We start from the raw sequence: 24,472 nt of genomic DNA, 5'->3' as shown, positions 1-24,472 counted from the left end.
CTAAATAACTTTGCCAGCAGCACAACTCATCTCTTTCATAATTATAAGAGATACTAAAAGGCTCCTTTCATCTTCCAGTGAGCATATATTTAGCTAGTTTCCAAATACCTGCTGCAATTTGTTATCCGGGGCTGCTTCTTACCCCCGGCACTCTCCTTTCTGTAATTCGCTGACACTCAAAGGATCCAACAATGCGTTGTACAGCAGCAGTACCTCATTTATTTTAAGATGTTCAAATTGTTTCCTGATACCAATGAGAGTATTTCTTCACCCTTTCAAACTCCTGCTGCATATCAGAATGGGTGTTTTTGAACCACTGAACACAGGAACACCTCAAATGGTTTTTCTTCATCTGGGTATAGAGCGAGAGTGTCTCTGCAATGGGCTCAAATTCTTGAATACACACTCCATTTATTATGCTTAAATGATCTATGTCCTTTTGGGACTGGGTGAACTATTATGATTCAATCAGAATTTGTTCTACCTTGAATTTCCAATCACCTTCAAGCTTAAATTTAACTTAGTGCACTCATTGCCACTTTTAATATGGCCAAACCAGGGGAACATATGGATCTTGTACGATTATTTTAAAATGGAGGCTCTCTCCTTTAATGGTGCGATCAATTAATCAAGCAAGAACTCATAAAGCCGACATTAGAAAACATCGTAACAGCGTTATAAAAGACAACAACCCCAGTCTTCCAGCGATCTGACAGCACTAAGGAAAATCCAATGACCAGTATCACAGAACACATCACAAAACAAGAAACCATATCTCTATTGAACAAGAGTTTATGGCTCTGGGTCACTGTCTCCTGTGGGCACGTGGTGTTTGGTCAGCTATCTTGTGTGCTCACCCTTACTGCTCTATTTCTTATCTTACAATCCCTATTGACATAAAATCTCTTTCCACTTTGTACCGAGTCTGCCTTCTGCTTCTGCCCTATTAACTCATGTCAATATAGCAAAAGGAGCAAAACAAAGCAGCAAAGTCAATACTCATCCATCACATTTTTGCGCAACTGCTGCGACGCAGAGGAACAGATAGGTCAAAGTGGGAGATGTCTGAGGGAGCCAATTCAAGCCTCCAGCCCCACTTGGCATCAGAGGTGACCACAGCATCACTTTCCTGTGGCTCACACAACAAAAGCGGCTGCAGAGGTCAGAAGTTCACCTGCCAAATTGCTACGGAGCATCCCAGCTACTCGGAGCAAAGATCACACAGGGAAGCAGCGCCTGCTCTGATCTCTACTGCGCTTTTGCAAATAAAGTCACTCAATACAAGCTGCCCTTGTTTTAGGGAAAATTACAAACTGCGGTGGGATTTACCAGATAGTCCCACCTTTTTGCCTGTGCTTTTTCTGCCCTTCCCGCAGTTGCACTTTTCTAACTAAATTACAAAGTGGCTCTGGGAATAAAGGAGGGCATCATCACCGAGCACTTAACTGGACAGGATGAGCTCTTTTTCTCCCCCAATCCCTGCCAACAATAGGAGCGCTGGAGAACTGAATTCAGAACAAAGCAAAAAAGCATTTATGAGACAGAAGAGATTAAAGCATTTCTACCTCTGATTGAATGACCACGGCACCACCTCCCCGTGCTCCTGCTGCTGCCAGGACGTGATTGAGCCAGGAAAGGGGCAAATCCTCCCACCAGAATGTTAATCTCCTGCTCCTAGAACCAGGAAATCATTACCCAGTGCAGCAGAGGAATGAATGCTACATGATCTCCCTGCTGGTAATTTCTATGGGAGATTCAGTTTATTTCAAAGAGACTCCACAAGGTATTGCAGAACTTTAAGTTGTATGGGACTGATGAAGGGCTGGAAAAAAAACCCCAAAAGGACAGAAAAGAGTAAAAATGAAATTGTGTACGGGATTTAAAGACAGGTTAAAAGAGCCTGTGTGAAATCTGTGCCTTCCACTGTGGAGCAGTAAAACATATTAACTCATCTCACCAAAATACAGGCTGCAAAAGACATTATTTTAGTACATTTTATACACACCTGGGCTTAACTCAAGCCTCACTTCTCCTTTCCCATGGGCAATGCTGGGGGTGCCAGGAAGACAAAAGGTAAGAATACGAGTGCTGGACTGGGTGCCAGACAATGAGGTTTGTGACTCCTCTTCAGTTCCTGCCGGTCTCTACCCACAGGCACAGCAGCAGCACAGCTGGGCACGGTGGGGACACCGGACACACATCTGGCTGGACAGGCCACGGCTTGACATTGACTCTTACAGTCCAAGAGAAGGTTGTGGCTTTCCTTTATCCCCACACGTGCAAGGACAAACTCTCCAGAAAGAGGACTTTTTCTAAGTTACAGACCTATTTAGAGGTAGGTCTGTCAAGCCGCCGCCATCCTCTGTTACAAAAGTACCTCAAATATAAGATTAGAAGCCTTAACACTTGTAGATGTAAGAATGCTTAAGATACTGCCAAATAGTCAAACGTTTTTTCTAAGAAACCACATCATATGTACTTAAAGGAAAAAAGCTAAACAGTATAAGTTGGCTAGTGTTATCACAAGTCTAACAATACTTGATGATTTCTCTAAACTACCATATCCTAGATGTGGATTTTCGTAATTTCAGAACCAATTTTCATAGTAAGTTACTGACCTTCGTACTTATGTAGAAGAACCTTAATAAAACAGCAGCACTGGCAAAAATGAAAGCAAATAGAAAGAAGATTTGTTGACTTTAAATGCTGGGGGGTTGATTATTTTTGCGTTCTTGAGATGCCGCATCAGCTGTTCCATTGGGCAGAATGTCAACCTGGAAGAGACACAAGGCTCCCTGGTAATAAGGACAGATCTCTTTCCAGCTCTATTCAGTTGTGAACTAACATGCACTGGAGAATAGGGACAGTCAGGCAAACCCCAAAATTGTTGAAGTTTCACCTATTTATAAGTTACACGATAAGTTTACTGATTTTTCCGGTCAAACAGCGTCTCCCATAAAGACGGCAGGCACAACCTGAGTGCTTTTAGAAGAGAAAAAAATAGAGGTTTTGAAGATCAGCAAATTGGGCACCTTTTCCTTCCCATTATCTTTAAAACAACAGTTAAAGGTACAAGAATCCAAATGCTACATGATGCAGAATTTACACCAGAACACATACAGCCAAGACTAATTATTCTTTTTTTCTCATGTGAAAATCAAGAAGTGGAAAAACAATGTAGGTTTAAAAGAAGGAAAAGGTTAGCTATTCAGATATCTGTTTAGATGGAGACGGAGCTGAATGAGCCATGGGATCCCTGTTTTGCACACCCAAAACAAACCTGTGTTGGCTCCCGGAATCATGGAATCACTTTGGGTGGAAAAGACCTTTAAGATCACTGAGTCCAACCATTAATGTGATAGTGTCAAGTCCACCTCTCACCCATCTCCCCAAGAACCCCATCTATATGTCTTTTAAACCCCTCCAGGGATGGTGACTCCACCAGCGCCCTGGGCAGCCTGTTCAATGCCAACAGCCCTTTCCATGAAGAAATTGTTCCTGATTTCCAGCCTCTCCTGGTGCAGCTTGATATATGGATGCAATGAAGCAATTATAAAAATAATTGTATTTAATGCTGTTCTGTGTCCAGATTCTAGGACCATGTGCACAAACAGAAAGCTGGCATTTATCATGGATGTTACTGGCAGCCTGTAAAGTCACCAAATTTTACATTGAGGCTGCAGGTCAATGGACAAAGGATTCTCACATGGTAGCTGTGCCTCAGACACCAAGTTTTAAGCTGTTCCCCACTTGTGACATTTTAAACAAATAGATTCAATAATTCTGATGGATTAAGGGGGTTTGGTTTGGGGTGTTGCTTTTTTTTTAACAGATGCAGCAAACAAACAGTCCCTATTCCAACAGGGTAAAGGCTCCAAGAAAGGTTTTCCAACCTGTTTCCTCTGAGGGTCCCAGTTTGTGCTGGCTGCAGAGCTCGGTATAAAGCGCCTGCTGAGAGATACAAGTTTGTGACACGGGAACTGAAGTTGTCACTTGCAGAAACCACCACAAACATTTTACAGGAACATTTACTATCTGTTAAGCTGTGATGAAATCGGAACTAACAGACAATACCACAGGCACCAGTTCTCAAACGGTTTTAATGTCAAAAGGTATTAAATGAAGTTCTGGCCCACGTGGAGATCAGAGAGACCAGTCCTGCCACTCTCTGAGGGAAGTTTAAAAGCCAAATACTCAGCAGTTAAGAAATGTCAAATATATCCATGGAACCATCCTTCACTAACTACCCGGCTTCCCAAGCTATTTTAGCTTTAAAATGCGGGAGGAGTAATTGTTCACCTGAAAGCAGATGTAGGAAATCAGATTTTTTAAAGATTTATGAGTTGCAGGAAGAATAATGGCAATTAATAGGTGTCCTGGTTTTGTTAAAAACAAGTTTCTCTTTCAGTGAATTTTGCCTGTCAGCTAAAGCCTTCATATTAACTGCATTTTCCTGGAGAACCAGACACATGTTTTGGTAAACCTAGCAATGGAATGCAAACTTATTGATAAGCACGGATGGACATCTCGCGAGAGGGGCGACGAGAAGAAAGAGACCAAGAAACTGACCAACTGTGTATAACATTCCATTCACATGAATACTTCATATAAAAGTGCGACATCACGAGGATCTCGTCCCTTTGCCCTTTTCCCTTCTGCTTATGGCCGACATAAGCTAGTCGTCCCTGCAAACTGAGGCCTAGTGAGAGACTGAATCCAGCTCCGATTGGCTGCAGAGTCCAGTCCAGGACTTTGGGTGCCAGCTCTGCAGTTGCTGGGACTTTCAAGATTGGATTTGTATATTTTGTATTATTTTCTCTATTCTTATTAGTAGCATTAGTAAAACATCTTTAATTTTTTCCAACTCTCTTCTCTCTGTCCTTCTTTTCCTCCCAATCGCCTCTCCTTAGTGGAAAGGGGGGAGAAGGAGAGGCAAAAAGGGGGAAGTGGGGGGAGAGGGGGTTAACAATACATCTGCCAGGGTTTTATTGTCACCCCGCGATCTTAACCCGCGACAATAGGAAAACTAGAACTGCTCTTCATCTCCACATCTGTGACGCAGCCCTGGGCTGCAGGGCTTGCTGGCTCCCTCCTTGTTTCCAGAAGCCAGGCAGGAAGGTGTGAACAAGCAAACAATGGTTTTCATCATTTTTACAAAAGCAAAAAATCCTTCGTGATGTCTCAGAGCTTGCAGGAACAGCACCAGTATCTGCATCTGCCTCTCGTAGCTCAGAAGTTATAGACGAGCCCATTCATAGCTCTTGGTTAAAAATGAGCAGTCAGCTATGAAGGGTCTGAGCTATATCATATAATAGCTACATATATAATTTACACTGTAGAGCTATATATAAAATAACTTGCTGAACCTTTTTATGAAAAGAAAGCGAGCCTCCCTACTCCCTTCACACTTGGATTGATGCCTCACAGCGTAAACCGGCTCTTCGGATGAAAGGAAAGGGAGGAATTTCTTCACAATGAAATTCATTCTCAGCCGTGACAGGTTTTTTATTTCTGAACTGTCTTCGCTAAGCAGATGATCCCAGAGTTTCAGCTGAAACCTTCCAGTGACTTGCAAGCATCTCCCTGCACTATAAACATCACCACAGCGGTTACCACCTCTCGTTCCTTAGTTTTTTATGACCTACTATATGAAGACCATATGTATATGTATTAAAGTCTGCAACATTTACAGCTAGAACATACAGGAGGACAATCAAGTTAGCCAAGCATAAAAATAAGGGAGTCTTAAACATCCTTTGCTCACTTTCCAGGGACAATATACACAGAACAGGCACGGACTGTAAAATCAAAAGGAATTTAAATCAATTTAAAATTCAAACCACCTTTTCTCTTGCCTGCCAGGGGCTCCAGGGACACCAACACACACAGACTCGCTCTTCTGCATTGTTTCCTCAGGTCTGCATTCTCGCTTTTTAAACTTTGTTTATAAAAGTGGTGATCTGAAATATTGATGGTTTACTCAACACTCACATGGTTTTGCTGGGCTGCGGCTGCTTTGGCAGCATTGATGTGCTTGCTTCACTTCGCACTGCACCTCTTATCTGCACAAAGTGGAGTAGGAACACACGATTTTTAGACTGGTCTCTATTCCTTCCTACCTTAGTGACTCTTTCATTCACTTAATACACACCATTACAATGCGTATGGCAAACCAGCAAATTCACAGCAAAACTCTGACTGTCATAAAGTCTTGTCGCAGTGCCAAAGCAAAGCTGTTCCCACAACGGTTCCTGTCCCTCCATCACTCCCACAGCCCACGCACAAACCGCCCAGGACACCCCATGGGGTCTCTCTGCATATCAACCTGCTCCAGAACCGCAAGACACCACCAGCTTTGTCTCCTCAGGGGGGTTCGCTGTTTTCTTAATAGGACACTACTTAATGAATGGGATACAAATCCGATTAAGGCAAAACAAAATTTAGCTGCTTTATAACATGTTTATATTAAGCAGAATTTGAAAAATCTGCTTGGGGCACAGGTAAAAGCTTTAGGAATTACAGGTGATATGAACTGCACTTTGGGCAAGCCCTGCACACGCAGTACCAAAGATATGCTTTAGTAAATATGATCATAAGCCTTGTTAACTCTCACTGCCACAAGGACTCGCTCAACATCAAAACAGAAATCCTGGGTCACAACCAGAGCTGGAAACAAAATTGCTGCCAAAGGTCCACTGAGTTTTGAATATTTCTGCAGCCCAGTCCTACACAAGTGTCTCATCTCCATCTCCATCCAGCTTCTCCCGCATCCTGTTTACATTAAGCAGCTTTAATGCTTTAGAGAACACTACATTATAGACCATAAGCAGAAATACAGATATCCTCGCACGCTCAGAACGCAGATAACATTTGCTGTACTTCAGAGAGGATCCGGTCTAGGCCAGGTGTAAATACACAGCAGGCGCACATCACTCACACCATCAGCCTCCTAAGAAGAACGGTTTACAAGCCGCGTTTGGTCTCTACTGCAGGACTTGTGCTGGCCCCAAGTTTCCTGCACACCACCTGACCTCCACATAAGCCTCTCCTGACACTGCAATGAGCGCCCGGCGCTATAAATCCCAGTAGGGGAACAGGTGAATGGCTTCTGTATCAGTAACAATCAGCACAGCGTCATGGATTTCATGATGTCTCCCAATTCTTCTCTCTTTTTCACCACGGGTGGTGATTCAGATTGTTAGTTAGGAAGATTTGTTTGGTTTTGAACCCCCAAAAGGAACTGCATTGGATACAGCCAGCCTTGCACTAGTTATTACCTCTGCTACAATGGAAAGGTTTGTATTTGGAGACATGGTTAATTAAAAAACCTCCTCCTTTGGGGATTCAAACCCCTGAGATCCAAAGCACTATTCTAAACTGGGCAAGCTTCATGCAAATGAAACTTTTCCAAAAGGTCATTGGAAATACAAAATGTAATTAGCCTAAAAACATCAAGTATTTTTAGGCACCACTTTGCCCCAGGTCATCTTACTGTTGCTTGGTTTTTATAATCACAGTTCTTAGTGTTTTCTTCCTTTTTGGATGTTGTCAGGAAAGAAAAGCTGACACACTGTTAGAAGGTATCGCATTACTCTGAAACAGGTGAGTTAGAGTTGCCACCCATGGCTGTGCGCTGCTCCACACACGATGATACAGGTAACACAGGTACGCTTTTAGTAATAAGAACACAGTTTTGGTTTTAATTTTTAAAAAAGCCACACTCTGCTGCCCTATTAAACCCAAATGGTTAATCAAAATTGACAACAGATTTTGCCACAAACACTAATAGCCTATTGATAACCACAGCCGCCCTTCCCAGCATCGGCACAGCCCAGGGGACCCACCGGCGCAAGCAGCAGAAACACGGCGCCTCGGGAAAAGCACTTGATCCCGGAGCACGTGTGGACAAACGAAGCAAAACTCGCCCAACAGCCCTTGCAAAGGCAAGTTCAGACCGGCTGCTGCAGCTGAGGGCCCAGCAGAGGGGGGTCAAACAGCATGGCCAAGGGACTTTACTGACAGCATAGAAAATTATACTTTTGGTTAATAGAAAATTGAAGTCCTAGCCCCTTCATCGCAAGCCTGACATACCCATGCTGGGCTAGTGAATCAGAGTATTTACTGGTATATGGCTCCAGCAATATCATGGCACACGGTGTCTTTCCACTTCCAAGCTCCTCCTATATGGATAAAGTTCTAATTGTTTGTCTTATCCAAGTATCAGAACCATTTAGACAGAGTCTCTTCGCCCAGCTGCCGACAGCCCTTCGGTCTCTTCTGTTTGATATAATACTTCCCCCCATTCCACACGTGCCCACCACCTTCTCTCTCAAATGGTTTAATTGATTAATCAAGTTGAACTCAGAGCAATTGTTCTCAACCTGCATTTATCTTGAAGGCTTTTGCTTCTGTATCAGATCTGAGCATTGGCTGCGTGCCCAAACACGTCTGTCTTCTAATCCCGCCAGCTGCTCTCATAAAAGGTTTTACTTCTCCCTACAAACCTTGCTTTGCTGATTCTTCTGTGAGTCACCAAAACGCACTCTGACTGCAAGAAGCTCCAATTCTTACACCGGTGTAACATTTGTAGGATGAAAACCAAGGCATAAGACCCAGAGGAGCAGTTCACTCAATAAATTGTGTGACAACCTGTGCTGCAATTGTACCCTTGGTGGCCCAGGATTCAGGTTCTTTGAGCTGGGGGACAGCACCGCTCCACCTTTCAGCCACAACAGAAAGGGCTGCAAAGTGACTTCCGTCTTGCTTTTAAGTAAAGATGCATCAACATAAATTATACACTGGGTTTGCCAGAGTCAATTAATGCATTGCCTTGGTGATGATTTTCCCTCCAATGCAAGGTGCAAGGAGAGAGGGAACTGTTTTCATTAGGATAACCCATGGATATGTGCTACTTGGGAAGCAGAGTCCCATCGAAACAAAACAAAAATCTCAGAGCGTTTCCTTAAAACATACCCTCACTATTAATAGTAGACACTTTGGACTCCACGTATGAAACTGCCATGGGCTAGATCTGATAATCCCTTATTCATACAGCCAGAAAGGGACACATTTTGGTTTATTTCCATAAATATTTCAAAAGCTTTCTCTGGCTGAGAAACAGGAAGCCTCTTCAATAGTTACTCCACTCAAAAGAGTTTGATTTTTGTTGCTTGAATAGAAGGAAAGCTGGAGGGGTTTGTTGTGGGGGTTTCATTGTGGGGGTTTCATTGGGATTTTTGTGGTGGTTTGGGGTTTGTTTTGTTTTTTACTGATTTCCATCTCTTAAGAGTGAGAACGTATTTTAAAACTTATGAATATGTGAACATTGTTTTAAATATTGAAAATATGTAAAAACAGGCCATACATAAAAGATGACAGAAAGGAAATTCCATTTTGCTGGAACACTGTTCTGAACTATGAAAGAGTACAATGCCCAAGCCCAATGACCACGCATCCAGCCACAAAGGGCGCCCTCAATGTCAGATCCTACCACAGTTTTTCTTGTATAGTTTAAGGAAAAAAACCTTTTAAAAAATTCAATACATTCGCTTCAACAAGAAATCTTGAGGACAAGGGTGGAGAAATGAGGAAATGCTGTCAAGGCACAAACCCACCCTCAGGATCTTTCCAATGTTTAATAGAAGACCTAGAACAGAATAGAATAATTTCGGTTGGAAGAGACTCTCAGGACCATCGAGTCCAACCATAACCCAACTCCAGCACTAAACCATGTCCAAAAGAACCTGGCATAAAACCCCTCCAGGGATGGTGACTCCACCACTGCCCTGGGCAGCCTGTTCAATGCCCGACAGCCCTTTCCAGGAAGAATTTTTTCTGATATCCAATCTAAACCTGCCCTGATACAACTTGAGGCCATTTCCTCTCATCCTATCACTTGCTACTTGGGAGAAGAGACCAACCCCCTCCATGCTCCAAGCTCCTTTCAGGCAGTTCAGACAGTGATCAGCTCTCCCCTCAGCTCCTGTTCTCCAGCTGAACCCCCAGCTCCCTCAGCCGCTCCATCACACTTGTGCTCCAGCCCCTCAGCAGCTTCGTCACCTCCTCTGCACCCTCTCCAGTATTTCAATGTCCTTCTTATCATGAGGGTCCAAAACCGAGCACACTGTTCAAGGTGGGGTCTCAGCAGCACTGAGTACAGTGGCACAATCACTCCTCTAGTCCCGCTGGCCACACCACCCCTGGTACAAGCCAGGATGCTGTTGGCCTTTCTGGCCACCTGGGCGCGCACTGGTTGTCAATCAACACCCCCAGACCCCTTTCTGCCAGGCAGCTCTCCAGCCACTATTTATCCTCACATTTTCCTACGAAGGCCTTGCCTTGTTCCCCTGTGCCTGACTCCTCCGACCCACCCACCCCTCCCTAAACCAGATGCCTCCCAAGTATCTGGTGCTTCACCCAAACCACGGTCAACAGCCACACTGGAGCAATCTGCAGGAAGAGCTTCCACCATGGGCACTTTCACCTCAAGATATTCCACAGCTTTTCATTCCTTTCCTTTCACTTGTAACATTTTTTAGCTAATTGGCTCCAGAATGTATAACCCTGGTGACAGCAGCCTGGCTGTGCAAACAGAAAAGGTGGAGGAGGAGGGGAGGGAAGGCAGAGGAGCTGCCAAGGCTGCCGGCACCATCTTCTGTTCCCAGCACGTTACTGCAAAGCAGCAGCCAGACCTGGGGACGCTCGTCCTGCCCTCGCTCCCCCTGAACCTCCGGGTACCTTCTGCTTCCAAATATCCCAAGACAACTTCGGAGCTTTTATGCAGACTCCAGAAAAAGCAGGAATCCAAACATCAAGTGCAACTAAAAGCAACAGATTTGAAAAGGAGAAAATTAAACAGACGGGGGGGTGGGGGGAATGCAATTACAGCCAAAAAAATAAATGTGTTTCACCATTAGCACTGCACAATAAGAAGGTTTGTCAGGCACCGGTTTAGCCTACACATGTTCACATCCGTCAGCATTTCCATGATAAATCCTAATTTTCGCCATTGTTGATCACATTGAACTAAAACTTGGTATGCAAGTTTTTAGCACAGATGCTCAAATAAATTATGCACATTAGTCATTTAACTTTCAGAGCAGCAAAAGAAAGCTGCTTTTTGGTGGGGGAGGGTTGGCTGCAATTTATGACAAGTTGGGGTTTTTTTGCCTTACACAGCTAAAAAAGACAAGGCAGCTTACTTTTTATTTTTTATTGAACTTCTCAATCCGTATGTCTTTTGTACGGAGGATAAAACACTGACATTAGGAACTAAACATGCCCTCTCCCCACCAACAGCTATGTCCTTAGAGTATCTCCTCCATTTACTACACTGCACCATGGTCTATACGCTCACACGTGCGTACAAGCAGGCACGGAGAATATTAAAATGAAAATAGATAAGGCAAATACCAATAATAGCAGGCTGAAGAAGTCATGCGGTAAAGTTGATGTGATCCAAATGAGAAATTGTTAAACAAGCAATTAGCTACAGAGCTGAACAAAGTTTATGTGCAGATATGATCAACTGATTGAGATATTCCAGCCAAGAAAATCTATTTTTTAGACAGAACGGTATTTCATGCAGCGTTTGAAGTGACACTTCCCAGCAGTTAAAGTCCTACAGAACTCACATTTACCTTGGTGAAATGCCTCAGTGTGTTCTGGCTGTCCCCACTCTCCCCAAAGCACCGGGAAAGCATCGGTCTGTTTTAAACAAACAATATTAAAAGTACCTTAAAATACTTCAGAAAAATGCACAGTCTTCAATGCCCTTGGCATTAGGGAAACTACGGTAGGTATTTGAGTACATGAATGTAAAGAGACAGAAAATTCATACGGCGTTCTGCCACCAAACTTGCCCTGAAAGCTCCAATGCAGCTCCAGCTTCACAAATCAAGAGACAAACTGGTTCTACACAACCTTGTTTGACTGGTGACGATCTACCGTAAAACACCTCACAGGCACAGTTCAACAGCCATGGCCAGCGTTATAATATTAAGATACTATATGGGAAGAAACAAACCTGTATCACGTGCTTTTGGTAGAGAAGGGAACAAAAACATTCTTAACAGGTACAGATAGGAATTAGTGTATTTCATTTGCCTTAAAAATAATGAGGTGCAGAGTCAATAGGATATATAGAGACGTTTTTGTTCATGTGGTCTTCTGGATGGGCATGTATGAGAAACTCAGGTCACTGTATCAAGCGACTCAGCAGAACCCAAACAACCACAAAGCTCCTCCACAAATCAAGTCCAGACTTGCCAGGCCACATTCTTCTACCTTATCCGTGGGACCATCCTTACGATTCAACACCGATTCTAAAGATACCACCAAACTGAAGGGCTCTCCTTGTTTCCAACTCAAGGCTTACACTGCAGAGGCGATGAAAGACAAATCCCTAAGCGCTGGGAATCCTAGATCACTCCAGTTCCCAGAGCTCTACACGAAGCTTGGCGGCAGGCTCCATTCAAGATCCTACATAATAGTGCTAGTTTCAAAGCATGATATTTTTGTACTGCTGCCTACTGCATGGCTGAGACTGTAATTTCTCCCTTTGTATTCATTTTGCAAATATACCACGGGCGTGGGGCACCCTTCCTTCAGCCCATCGGCCTCATGGACATCGTTAGTTTGATCATAGCATCTCTCCACTAAAAAGGAAAGGATATGAATAATGAATATAGAGAAGAAGTTTTTACTTCAAATTACTTCACTAAGTCTAAATATTCATTCTAGCTTCGGAGAACTCTAGACCAGTATCAACACACATCTATTTCATGTAGGATTTTTATGAACTTTACCCTCATAGAAGCGAGGGATTTATTGTGCAGATGTGAGCCACACTCAGAAGAAATGCCAAGGAGATTTCTCTCTCCATTACAGCTCCATATTGAAACACAGAGTGTCTGCTGTACAACACACCATCAAGTACAGTCTATGCTTCCTATCAAATTAACTGATTATTTTTACACATTTTTCTGCCTGGACACCCAACACGATGCTGAATCAATGTCTCCAGAGGAGCACTAAGAACAGAGCTAAACAGTTTCTACCTTTGTTTTGAATCATTAAAAGTGACCAGAGTGCTGACCAGAGGCGTTCCACAGATCCTCCTTCAATGATCTCCAAGAATCACAGTCAAATATGAGGTAAGAAACAAACATTTTCACTGGGTTTGCATGACACAGTTTCCACAGAGCTCCAGGCTGAAAAGACAACACAATTACAGCTCCGCCTGTCCCCCGTAGGCTGTTCTTTAGAAGAAAATACATAGGAAAAGCCTAAACCGAAAAAGAGACTGGCTCCATGAGCTTCAAAAACCTGGTTTCCCATGGATTTCTCTCTCCAAAGGTCAATATTGACTCGAGCAGACATCCATTTCTCATACCATGAAAATGATACTGATACCAGCATTGCCACAGTATTATCAAATACCACGAGCCTTTGAAGAACTCGATACGGCAGGAATTACGGATGGTGATACGACTGGGGTATCGGAACAGCCCTCACTCGCTGCCGGTCTCAAAAGCAAAGGTCTGGGCAAAATCCCGTGTATTTTGAATTGGGAGCAGAAGTTTTTTGCCTTCCTTTTTTCTGCTAAGGATTAACTATAGGATAGAAAAACATACAGAAAAGCTTCGCATCTACCAAATGAGAGTCACAAATAACCAGACGTTGCTCTGGGAGCTTACTATGTGAATATATTTATTTGGAGAGAGTAGATTGGTCACTTAATGGGACACTATCAACTACTATCTGGTATAAAAATGCATGAAAGATCCATTTTGGAGAGCAGAAAAAGCAATACCTACTAGTCATTTCTTCATAATATTCCTCTATAAATGAATGCAGAACCTGCCAACAGTTAATATTGCCCTGAAGCACTGTGAATAAACATTTGTCTGGTATTAGGTACACGCACACCCGCACATATAAATCAAGGTGCAATGTGCCATATAGATGAACAAGAGAAGAAAAAAAAATCCCTACCTTGTCCTATATTAGACATTAAGTGCTTCTTTTGATCACAAAATAACTCATAAAGCCTATCAAAAAGCCAGCACTTCTCTCTCTGTCAGATAAAAGACATTTCACTGTAATTAAACTTGTGTCCAACTTTCCAGAAGATGAGGGGGAGAAGCCTGACAGGCTCTATTTATATTTGTGACTGACACTCCTTGGGACATCCAAGGAAAAGAGAAGATGGGCAATAGATTTATGACACACTTCTGAGCTCACAGCACTTATGGAGATGGACGGTTCTGAGCTTCTCATCATTCATTCATCTTTTTGTTTAATTTTAAAAAATCCCTGCTGCCCAGCTCCGAAGCGTTTTCTGTTCGCTTTGCAATCTGCGTTCCCAGCCTTCAACGGTCTCGGTTTTTTATCTCATTTTTAAGTGACAACACACACAGCAGGTTGTTTGGGTAAATCAGCTCTATGTGATTTATATAAATAAAGGTGGTAAACAACCATGTGTCTTCACAGAACTCTGTGAGCACTTGGAGAAGGAAAAGGTTTTTTCAAACATATTCTAGGTATCCCTTTTCACACACAAAACAATATGTCAAAACACATGGCTGGGTTTCTGACACCCGATGATGAGAATAAACCATCAGCTCCTGGATCCCAACACCAGAACCAAAGATTTACTGCTCTTCCTTTTCACTTTGTGTCCTTCGTCCCGCTCAGCACCATCTTCACTTCTGTGTTGCCTTGGATTTGACTTCCTCCAAGACACCTCAGTGGTCCAAGGTCAATATTACACTTAGATAACAAGAGCAAAAGTAGAAAAGAAATTATCGCTTTGGGAGGGGCAAGTAACCAAGACAAAGGACATTTTCATTGCCTGTCTGTCAGAATCAAAGCGAAGATCAAACTGTAAGCAGCACCATTCCTTCATCCTGAGCCATCTCAGAGGCCAACACTGCCGAGAAGGGCAGTTTTCCCCTAAGTTTTCAATTCTACAATGCTTTGCCGGAATTGCATTTGGCAGGCTCTCCAGACACTTCACACAATGCTGAAAAAAAGAAATAGTCGAGTTTTCTGACTTAAAAAATAGTGTAACTACTACAGAACTTTTCCATAAGACAAGCTTACAAACCACTTGACCAGCTCTGGATAGTACAAGCTACAACTATCAACTCTTCTTGAAAAAGTACATTTCAACATACCACATCTATAGCATTCACAATCTGGGGAGAAATATGTTCTTAAATTAACGCTGGCTGCATGGTTTCATTTACCCTCTAAGGAAACACCTTTCCTTCCTTCCCTTCTCCTGAAGAGCAGAACAGCTACACTTACTCCATGCTATCAAGGCGGCCTTAAGCAATCTTCTTTTGAACTTTGAAACCTTTGGATTGTTATCTTTATTCTGCAGTTACCGAGCTCCGCGACATTTCCCACTGTTCCTGCTGAAAGTATAATTTACTTTATTTACACAGCTTGTAGCAACACACTCCACAACGGGGTGAGATCCCATCACACGCTACCGATGGCACTTGCAGCTCCATTACTCAGCAATCCTGAAGCTGCAAAGAGAAGCGAGTTGCTGTTTGTGTTCGGCGCAAGAGCGACCTGCCCCTCTTTCTCCATTCTACCACCGTGGGAAGGCTTTTCTCCCCAGCAAAAATAAGCTCCAAGGGAGTCTACACAACTCGAACACGTAAGCAATCACTGTTAAAAGAAATTGATTTAAACCCACTGTTCAGGAAATTCAGTCCTGCGGTTCTGTGTCTAAAAGCATCCCACGTGAGTGATACAGCAAATATGATACGCATCTTCTTTTGATCGCTGGGAGGGCTTGAGCCACGGCAATCGCGCAGCGTACACCGAACACACACAGACTGAGCCTCCGATCCCCAGCCAGAGCAGCAGGAACACCAGCGCAAAGGCTGATTTGGAATGATGTGGCTTTTCTGTGGTGTGATAACCTCTGCTGCCTTTTCAACGACAGAAACACCGGCTCTAAAAAATATACTGTAATAAACAGAAGAATGAGACAAAGTAAATTTAGCCTGTTTAGTGAAGCCACATGCATTTGGAAAGTGTTGTTACCAGTGTGTTTGTGTACCATAACTCTCCGTTCTAGATCAACTAAGGGACATTGAGAAGCAGTTGAGTCAGATGTTGTCTCCAGTTTTACCGAAACGGATGGGACCATACACAGCAAATTGTTCCCTTGCAACACTTTTTCCATGCCTGGTTTGTTTTCTGAAGTCAAGTCCTGCTCATAATGCGCTACATTAGCGATTAAATCCCGCTCCACTACCAAGCATCATCTCCTATCAGAAAGAAACTGAGGACTATTTGTTAGATTGGGAGGCAAACAGTAGCTGGCAAGTGTCTATCACAGTCACCAAATAACGTGGGAAAGGTATCATCCCTGCGAATAAAAACCAATGAAACGACTGCAGTATAAAGACTGAAAGGATACCCAGCTTGCAATAAAAAACCCCAAACCTTCCAGGCACTCTTTGCCTTTGTTTAAAAGCTCAGTGATGACCAAAAACATACATTGATACGCTCAGTATCAGCCATTCAGAGAACAGGCTCAGATCAGCATCTTTAACGCCACGCTCAGACCGCTGCTACTAAACCAGATTTACCCTGGTAAGCCAGGACTATCTGCGATTCTCCACCTCATTGCCAAAGAATAAATTCAGACTAACAATGATGTTTTCTTAAGCATCTACCAAATCATTAATTTTAATGGCGAAAATTAATCAAAGCTTCTTAGGGTGGGCAAAAATTCTTCTGACTCTGTAGTTCACTCTGCTTCATACACAACCAGTGACTACACACCAAACAAAGCACTCTCCGTATTGAAGACTTAACGTATTTCAAGTGAGGGCAAAAGAATTTGTAGCTGAAAAAACAATAGAAAACTAAATAAGTGCTGGGCTCAATCACTAGAGGGAGTCACGAGCACATATTAAGTTACTGTAATGCACGGGCCATTCTGAACACAATTATGAAACAAATAAGACAAAACCATCAGCTAAATCTGATGCCATTCAGGGAAAAGAGAAAATTAGATTCGCCTCCTTAACAAGGTTTTATTTCCAAAGACTCGAGACCTTCTCCTGGGAACTTTCAAATCATCTGTAATGATAGGTTTTTAAAAATGTATCTTATTGCCTGCATTTTAAGACAGAATAAGGTATGTGACAGAAGCAAGCTGAAATTATCAGTTTTGGAAATGACACACAGCACCGCATCAAGAAAACGTTAGAATCTTAATTTAAGCAGCTTTCCAGCCCATTTCACTTGAAATCAAAAAGTAATCTTAATCATGTTTTTATTTTTCAACTAAATTGGCACAACTACATCCAGCGTGAAGAGGCACTACCCAAAGGCTGCTTTTCCACCAGATGCTTCCCCTTGGCCACTAATAAATTTAGAAAAGCATTTATCTGACAGAAAAAAAAAAATCAAAATCAATAACTCAGATATTCTCATCATTCTTTTATTTGATCATTTCATCAACCGTGGGCTTGAAGATTTGCTTGGTTTATTTTTAATATATGAAATGTCTTTTTTATATCTGTGAGAATTTCTTCCCTCTCTAAATTTCTGAGCAAAAACCACAGAACAATTTGGCCGGCTGCACCCGTGGGAATTCACAGTTGGCTAACGATTGTACAACTGACTAAACTGTTGTGTTAACAGCAGCACCACACGCGGAGCTTTTAACACCCAGTTTGAATCCTGCCCATCACTGGTAACACGGAGCCCAAAACACGATCCTCTCTCGAACCACAAACCCACTGCGGAGCTCAGGAGACACACGAGCAAACACAGCCCAAGACAAACCAAGAGTGCTTGTCCAGTGCTCAATTATGCAGTAATTTGACTGTTTTAAATCCAACATGTTCACGCCAAAGGTTGAAATTCTCCACATTTCTGCTGCTTAGACAAGTCAGCTAATACCTTGGTCATGCAAACAGTTCCAAGAGGTATTGTTTTTAACACCGACAGACAACAGGCTCCTAATATGACAAAATAAAACAGTGTGAAAAGAATCTGTGCACCAATAATAAGAAGCGCTTTCTTGCACGCTATGGAACCATGTTAAGAAATGCCACGTGTAACCAGTGCAGTCTGGAAAGTTAAATTCTGGCAGACAAGTTCATTTCCCCTATTAGATATTCACTCCCATGCCAGAGCAAAGGCCTAAATACCCTCTGGTTTCAAATACATATTTCATTCTATAAACAGATTGCTCCTCTCAAGCCAAGCAGTACTTTGCCATCAAAACTGCAAACACACTTTTCCATCACTATCTACACAAACTGGTCCTCTAAGCAGTGAAATCACAGCCCTCAGGGCTCTTGCTCCCTTCCCATACCCAGACAGCTATTTTGCACATTTTGCTGGGACATTCCCTTTCCAGGTGAGATGCTCTGAGAAAGCAGCTTATTTCCCCTCGCAAACGCTTTAGCTCATAAAGTAAAGCTGGATAAACTCTTCATCGCATCCTCCCACAGCTCTTCATCTTTTTCTTCCTTCAACGATTTACATAAGCAAAAAACTCTTCATCAACATGGGAAAGACAGAGGTAGCATAGAAGGCTCCATGGAGTAGCAGGGAAATCTAAAAAGCCATCCTCTCCGGCTGCAGTCCTTGTTTTCTTTCTATAAGCTATAATATATTAACAGCAGTGTCTTGCAACCAGCATCCACTATTGGTATCACTTACCTGTTTGTGATGGTGGAGTTCTGCTCTTTCAGCACAAGCTCCCTTTGCTGCAGGGCCACAATTTGCCTCGAGAGATCATCAGGTGTCCTACACAATTAAAACAAAATAGAAACTTTTAACAAATCATTGGTTAAAATTGTTCAATACACAACCAGTAGACAAAGCAATTTCACCAGACTAAAGCTGGTGCAGCTCCTTAGAACAACGCCAGGTTACGTGCTGCCCAGCTCACATCAAAGCCTGTTTTACTAAAGCCATTGCCGGGTGCTGGAATCACCATCCAAGACACAGCATCTCACCGCTGTCCACTTTAAGCCCTGAACCCACCCAAAAGATGCAGAGTCAGCAACACCTAATTCTTCAAAACGAGCAGCCTGCATGAACATTCACACCAAATGAAGAGACGGTTGATCACTTCAACATACACACTTGATTGGACATACACAAGGACAGGTCCTCACGGCCTCTTCCCCACCCCAGTGCTCAGCACCGGCACACGGGTGAGCACACCCGGCGTTACTCTCGTTGCTGCCAAACTACAGAGCATGAGCACAGGATCATTAACAGGAGGGGAAGAAAATGAGGCGATAAACATACATGCAGACGGTACAACTGAACAACTCTGGCCACTGCTGAACAACCTCAGAGTGCAGGGGTTCAGCTGCCTCACAGGTGACCCAAAGCAGTGTCCCACACCACCACCGGGTGCTGACTTCAGAGTCCTTCATACAAGCAGTGACCCCAGAGCCACGAGGAAAAAACCCAACAGAATAATCCATCAGCTCTAGCTAGCGGTTCAGACACCACTGATAACCTTTTCTTGTCAAAGAGATCAAAGATTCATGCAGATCTGCTTGGAACAGCTCTGTAGTTGACAGGAATAAGCTTATTCTTCCATCAAATCCAATGACAAATTCTTAAAGCTAGTGGAGTGGGATCAAGATAACTCTAGCCTGGCAGTCCCAGAAACCACATCAACAGTCTCCACAGGAGGTAACTGTGCTTTTTGGAGACCTGCCTTTAAATTGTGACTGTAAGAGATTCAAGTCTAAATGAAGGCAGCTTACAAACAACACAAGAAGATTTTTTTCTCTTGCGCCACCAGAAAGGGTTTCCCATCCTAAAAGGGAAGCATCTATATCACATTTCTGAATGGAAAGGAAGCTGGAAAGGCTATCACAGCATGTACTGGGTACGTCCCTTTGCTGCAGCAAAACGCGTCCCTCCCGAAGGGGAAGAGGGACCCAAACCCTGAAAGGGTTTTTTTCCACAGGGCTGTGGGAAGCTCATTTTGCAGAAGTGAAACCTGTAGAACCACATTCTGTCAGGTCTCCCAACATGCAAACCAAGGCTTCACTGTTGCTGGCAGACGAAATTAAGCCTTGGCCACATTTCACATGATTCAAATACAGCCCTGGAATGAAGGCTGCCACTCCAAAAAATGAATAAGTAGATGTGCCTCTAGCTTGACCATTTGGATTTTGACTGAGCCTAGGACTAAAGAAAAGTCATTCATCTGACAACACCGCTTTTTAGTCAACTATTCACATACAGAAAAGGCATCACTTTTTCTCTTTAATAATCTTTCACTTCCAGACAAGTAAAAATGAAAGAGTGAGCTGATGCAGACAGGCAGTATTCAACTCTGGCAACCCCATTTCAAAGGTTCCTGCGTCTTCCTTCCAGAACTGCACACCTGTAGCCTTCCTCAGCAGAAAATCTGGAAGCCTCTAATACCACTTGTGTTACATGCAAGTCTTAACAGTCGATATATAATAAAAGAGATGGACGTGGCCTCCTCAACAACAGCGACACACTGCAGCAACCCAAGCCATTTGTCAGAACAGGGTGAAACGCTGTGCTCCAAACACATGGCGCTCGATGGCCAAGGGAGCTCTGAGGAGAAATCCAGACACCAAGCTGGAGATGGCTTGATTAAAACACCTCAAATTCAAATTCTGGTAGCAGAGATAAGTTAATTTTAAGTGCACCTGGGTTTTCAAATGTGCTGCAGCGCTAGATAACACACTTCAAACTCCGGTAGCTGAGCAGGATTCTTATTTTAGACAGTTCCACGTCTCTTTACTAAAGGCACCTAAGGGCTGGGCATGGGAGCAAACACTGGAGAACTCACTCAGCCTAGACTGATACAAACCGCATCTCCACATAACCCAAGAGCAAGGGAAAAATAACTCTGGTTTCTTGGGATCTCAGCTCTGAAAAGCTCAAATCTAACGCTGCACTAACTTTGGTTTCCAAGTTGGTGGACTCAGGTTCTTTCTAATGGTTATAAATGGAAGACTAAACGATAACATGTGCCAGAAAGAGGAAGACAGTTGGTTTGGCATGCTCTACAATGTCTGCAGGGAAAAAGATTAACAGCAAAAAACCTACAAGCGAAGCCTATAAAATAGTCACAGTTTCATTTCAACATGGGTTCATTAGCTTCTATCTGCAGGAAGCGGAGCTTTGACTCAGATTTTTCTCTATGAGCTAAGGACATAGATACCTTTCCATGGTAGCTTCTAACTAGAAAAATCGAGAGATAAAGGAACTACAAATTAGGTTTCCCTTTCCACTTCATCATCTTTCCCCTACTGGAGTCGAAAGAAGCTAAAAACCAGCAAACCCCAGACAGCAACGGTCTGGGTGTGCTTAGTCTGTTGGGCAAAAAGAAGCTGTAAGTAGACACATGGATTTCAACATGGACGATTTCTGTAAAATTAAATGCCAAGTCAACAAGGCTCTGAAAAATGCAGCTCTAAGCCTCTCATAATGCAAGCAAATATAGCAGATTTATCACAAAGATAAGTCGGGATCAGGCGAATCTCTTGCCATGTCGAATGCCGGCCGCCAACACAAGTGTTTGGTCCCTGCATCAATGAAATAATTGCACAGACTTTTTAAAATGAAAAGTATATTTGCCTCAATTTTTTCCCATTTTCTCAGAAATGCATGCTATAATGTATTAGGACTGAGACAGAGAACTGAAATTAATCCAATAGTAAAATGAGACAGGATTACAAAAGCCGCAGATTTCTAGTAATGATAGCCACTGACAGGCTTCCAATGGAACACCATCATCCTCATCTGTTTGGCAACTCAAATCAACAATCAGCTTCCAGCCTCAGTTTCAGCAGTTGGCAGCTTTAGGTTTGTACTTATTGCTGGAGAATGTTTTATTGGCACTAGATTTCTTTTTTTAAGTGGAGTGGCATAGATATTGCACAGTCCAAGTGAATTAGTGTTAAATTAACCTTGTCTAAAGAAGAGTTCACTTTAAAACTAAACCGTGTTGGGTGAGCAGAGATGAAGACACCCCTTACACGCACTTTTGCCGCAAATACCTTTGTTGCGGGGTTTCAAACCTGTTTCTGAGGTCTGCATCCTATCCTGATCACACACAATTTCGCAAAAGCCAAATTTACACAGTTCCAAGCGGAGGAATGAACACAGCACGCACAATGAAATTAAATCAGTCAAGCTTTCAATCTGAAGAGAATTGGTCAACTCCCAAAGCGCCGCAGCCAGCCCGCATTGCTGTGAGCAGCCCCTCATCTCACGTGTTCCTGGAAACGATGCCACAGCAAGAAGTTTGTCAGCATCTCAACACACACTTCACATGTTCTGGACCCGAGAGCCTTTGTCTGATGGGCTCGCTGCGTATCATTTTTCCTAAGACTCCTTATGAAACATTTCACAGAATCCCAGAGTGTTGGGGTTGAAGGGCCCTGGCAAGCTCAACCAGTGCAATCCCCCCATGGAGCAGGAACACCCAGATGAGGTTACACAGGAAGGTGTCCAGGCGGGTTGGAATGTCTGCAGAGAAGGAGACTCCACAACCTCCCTGGGCAGCCTGGGCCAGGCTCTGCCACCCTCACCCCCAACAAGTTTCTTCTCGTATTTAAGTGGAACCTCCTGTGTTCCAGTTTGTACACATTACCCCTTGTCCTGTCACTGGTTGTCACCCAGAAGAGCCTGGCTCCATCCTCCTGACACTCCCTCTTTCCATATTGATCCCCATGAATGAGTCCCCCCTCAGTCTCCTCTTGTCCAGCTCCAGAGCCCCAGCTCCCTCAGCCTTTCCTCACACGGGAGATGCTCCACTCCCTGCAGCATCTTGGTGGCTGCGCTGGACTCTCTCCAGCAGTTCCCTGTCCTGCTGGAACTGAGGGGCCACAACTGGACACAATATTCCAGGTGTGGTCTCCCCAGGGCAGAGCAGAGGGGCAGGAGAACCTCTCTGACCTACTGACCACCCCCTTCTAACTCACCCCAGGTACCATTGGCTTCCTGGCCACAAGGGCCCAGTGCTGGCTCATGGTCACCCTGCTGTTCCCAGGACCCCCAGGTCCCTTTCCCCTACACTGCCCTCTAAGAGGTTATTCCCCAGCTTATACTGGATATACTGGATTTGATATGAAAACCAGTATTAAAAAGCCAAGAAGTCTGCCTGACAATATAGCTTAACAACACTACCTGAATCACCAATGCTACGGAAGGGAAGTTTGAAACTATCCTTACGTAGATATGCCCAGAACTCGCCTTCTGAAAAGCTGCATCTTTCCGCACTGTCCCTGTTTGCCATGCAAAACCCCCGATTCCTTCCCGTGTAACGACAGAGCCCACGGAACCACGACAACAAAGAAAAACCACCTAGTTTGCATCAGCCGTGCAAAACCCTGTGAATGAAACACACACAAGAGCGTGTTATTAAAACTGAATCATATACTGTGTAATTATAAAGATAACGTGAAGAACGAGTGACAAGCGGCTTCCAAAGTGCAGGTGCAGATTAAATTACCAACTTCAGCTCCTTTCTCACGAGGAATCACAAGCTGGACAGTTCTTCCTCTGTCCCACCACCTCATCCCGAGAGAGCATTTCCTTCTGCAATAACATTTAAGCAAAAATCAAATATAAAAACCCAAGCAAACAAGAGAATTTGAGCCTAATTTGGAAACAAGAGTTTTTTGTGCCCTAAACGGGTATATTAGGCCAGTGCAGCTCAGTACGGCACGAGAGGGACAAAACTGCTCTTAACCAAAGCTCTTCGACTTCCTTTGAAGTGCAGGTAATTTGAAAAGGAGCCGTTTAAAAATGATTTTAGAAAAAAACTAAAATTCTTTAAATGAAGTGAAGAATTAACTTAATGGGATGCCCATCCAAGCCACTCAATGGCCTCCAAGTGCCCGCTGGCCCACTTTTAACAAGGAAAACGGCTTCTGTGATTGTTAATGCCTTTTTTTAATGCACACGACTGGCATTTCATAGGCATTGGCTAGAAACCTCTGTTGAACCGTCTTCGTTAAGGATCTGTTACCATTTTGGTACAAGCTATGACAGTTACACACTGAGAATTAGGACTCGGTAAGCAGATGAAGATGTTAAATTAAAAATTTGGATATTTTTTAATTTATAATTTATTAGAATGTCAGATCCTTATTACTTCTATAAAATGTTTCAAAACTCCCAGCAAAGGAAGAGGTTTGATTGTAGCTGACATTAAAAGCGCAATGAAAAAATAAAACTAAATAGAAAACCAGGCACTTAGTCAACTCTGTTTGAAGGGCTAAGATCTTCACTTCTGTTGCTTTTTAATTAAACTTGCTTGAAACTACCAAATAATGCACTTATAATACTGAATTACTCAGAATTACTGATTTTGGGAATTCTGTGGAATTAGCAGCTCTCTATATAGTTTTAACTCGGTATGAATACACAATGACAGATTTTATTGTCGCGACTAAGTCCTATTAAATTG

The 24,472-nt window shown here is 43.2% G+C and overlaps 1 protein-coding gene across 7 annotated transcripts in view; it reads right to left on the bottom strand.

The window, feature by feature from the left end:
• MAD1L1 (mitotic arrest deficient 1 like 1) overlaps positions 1 to 24,472 on the bottom strand; it is a 349,235-nt gene that overhangs the window by 291,199 nt on the left and 33,564 nt on the right. For all 7 annotated transcript variants that reach the window (XR_010466404.1, XR_010466405.1, XM_065031475.1 and 4 more), the window contains exon 11: positions 18,709 to 18,795. Coding sequence is in view for 5 of the 7 variants with exons in the window: in XM_065031475.1 (XP_064887547.1) it covers positions 18,709 to 18,795 (87 nt within the window). In the remaining 2 variants the exon portion in view is untranslated. The remainder of the gene's footprint in view (positions 1 to 18,708; positions 18,796 to 24,472) is intronic.

This window comes from Columba livia, chromosome 15, assembly GCF_036013475.1.
Source record: "Columba livia isolate bColLiv1 breed racing homer chromosome 15, bColLiv1.pat.W.v2, whole genome shotgun sequence".
NCBI classification, from domain to species: Eukaryota; Metazoa; Chordata; class Aves; order Columbiformes; family Columbidae; genus Columba; species Columba livia.
This window is presented reverse-complemented; position numbering and strand designations above follow the sequence as displayed.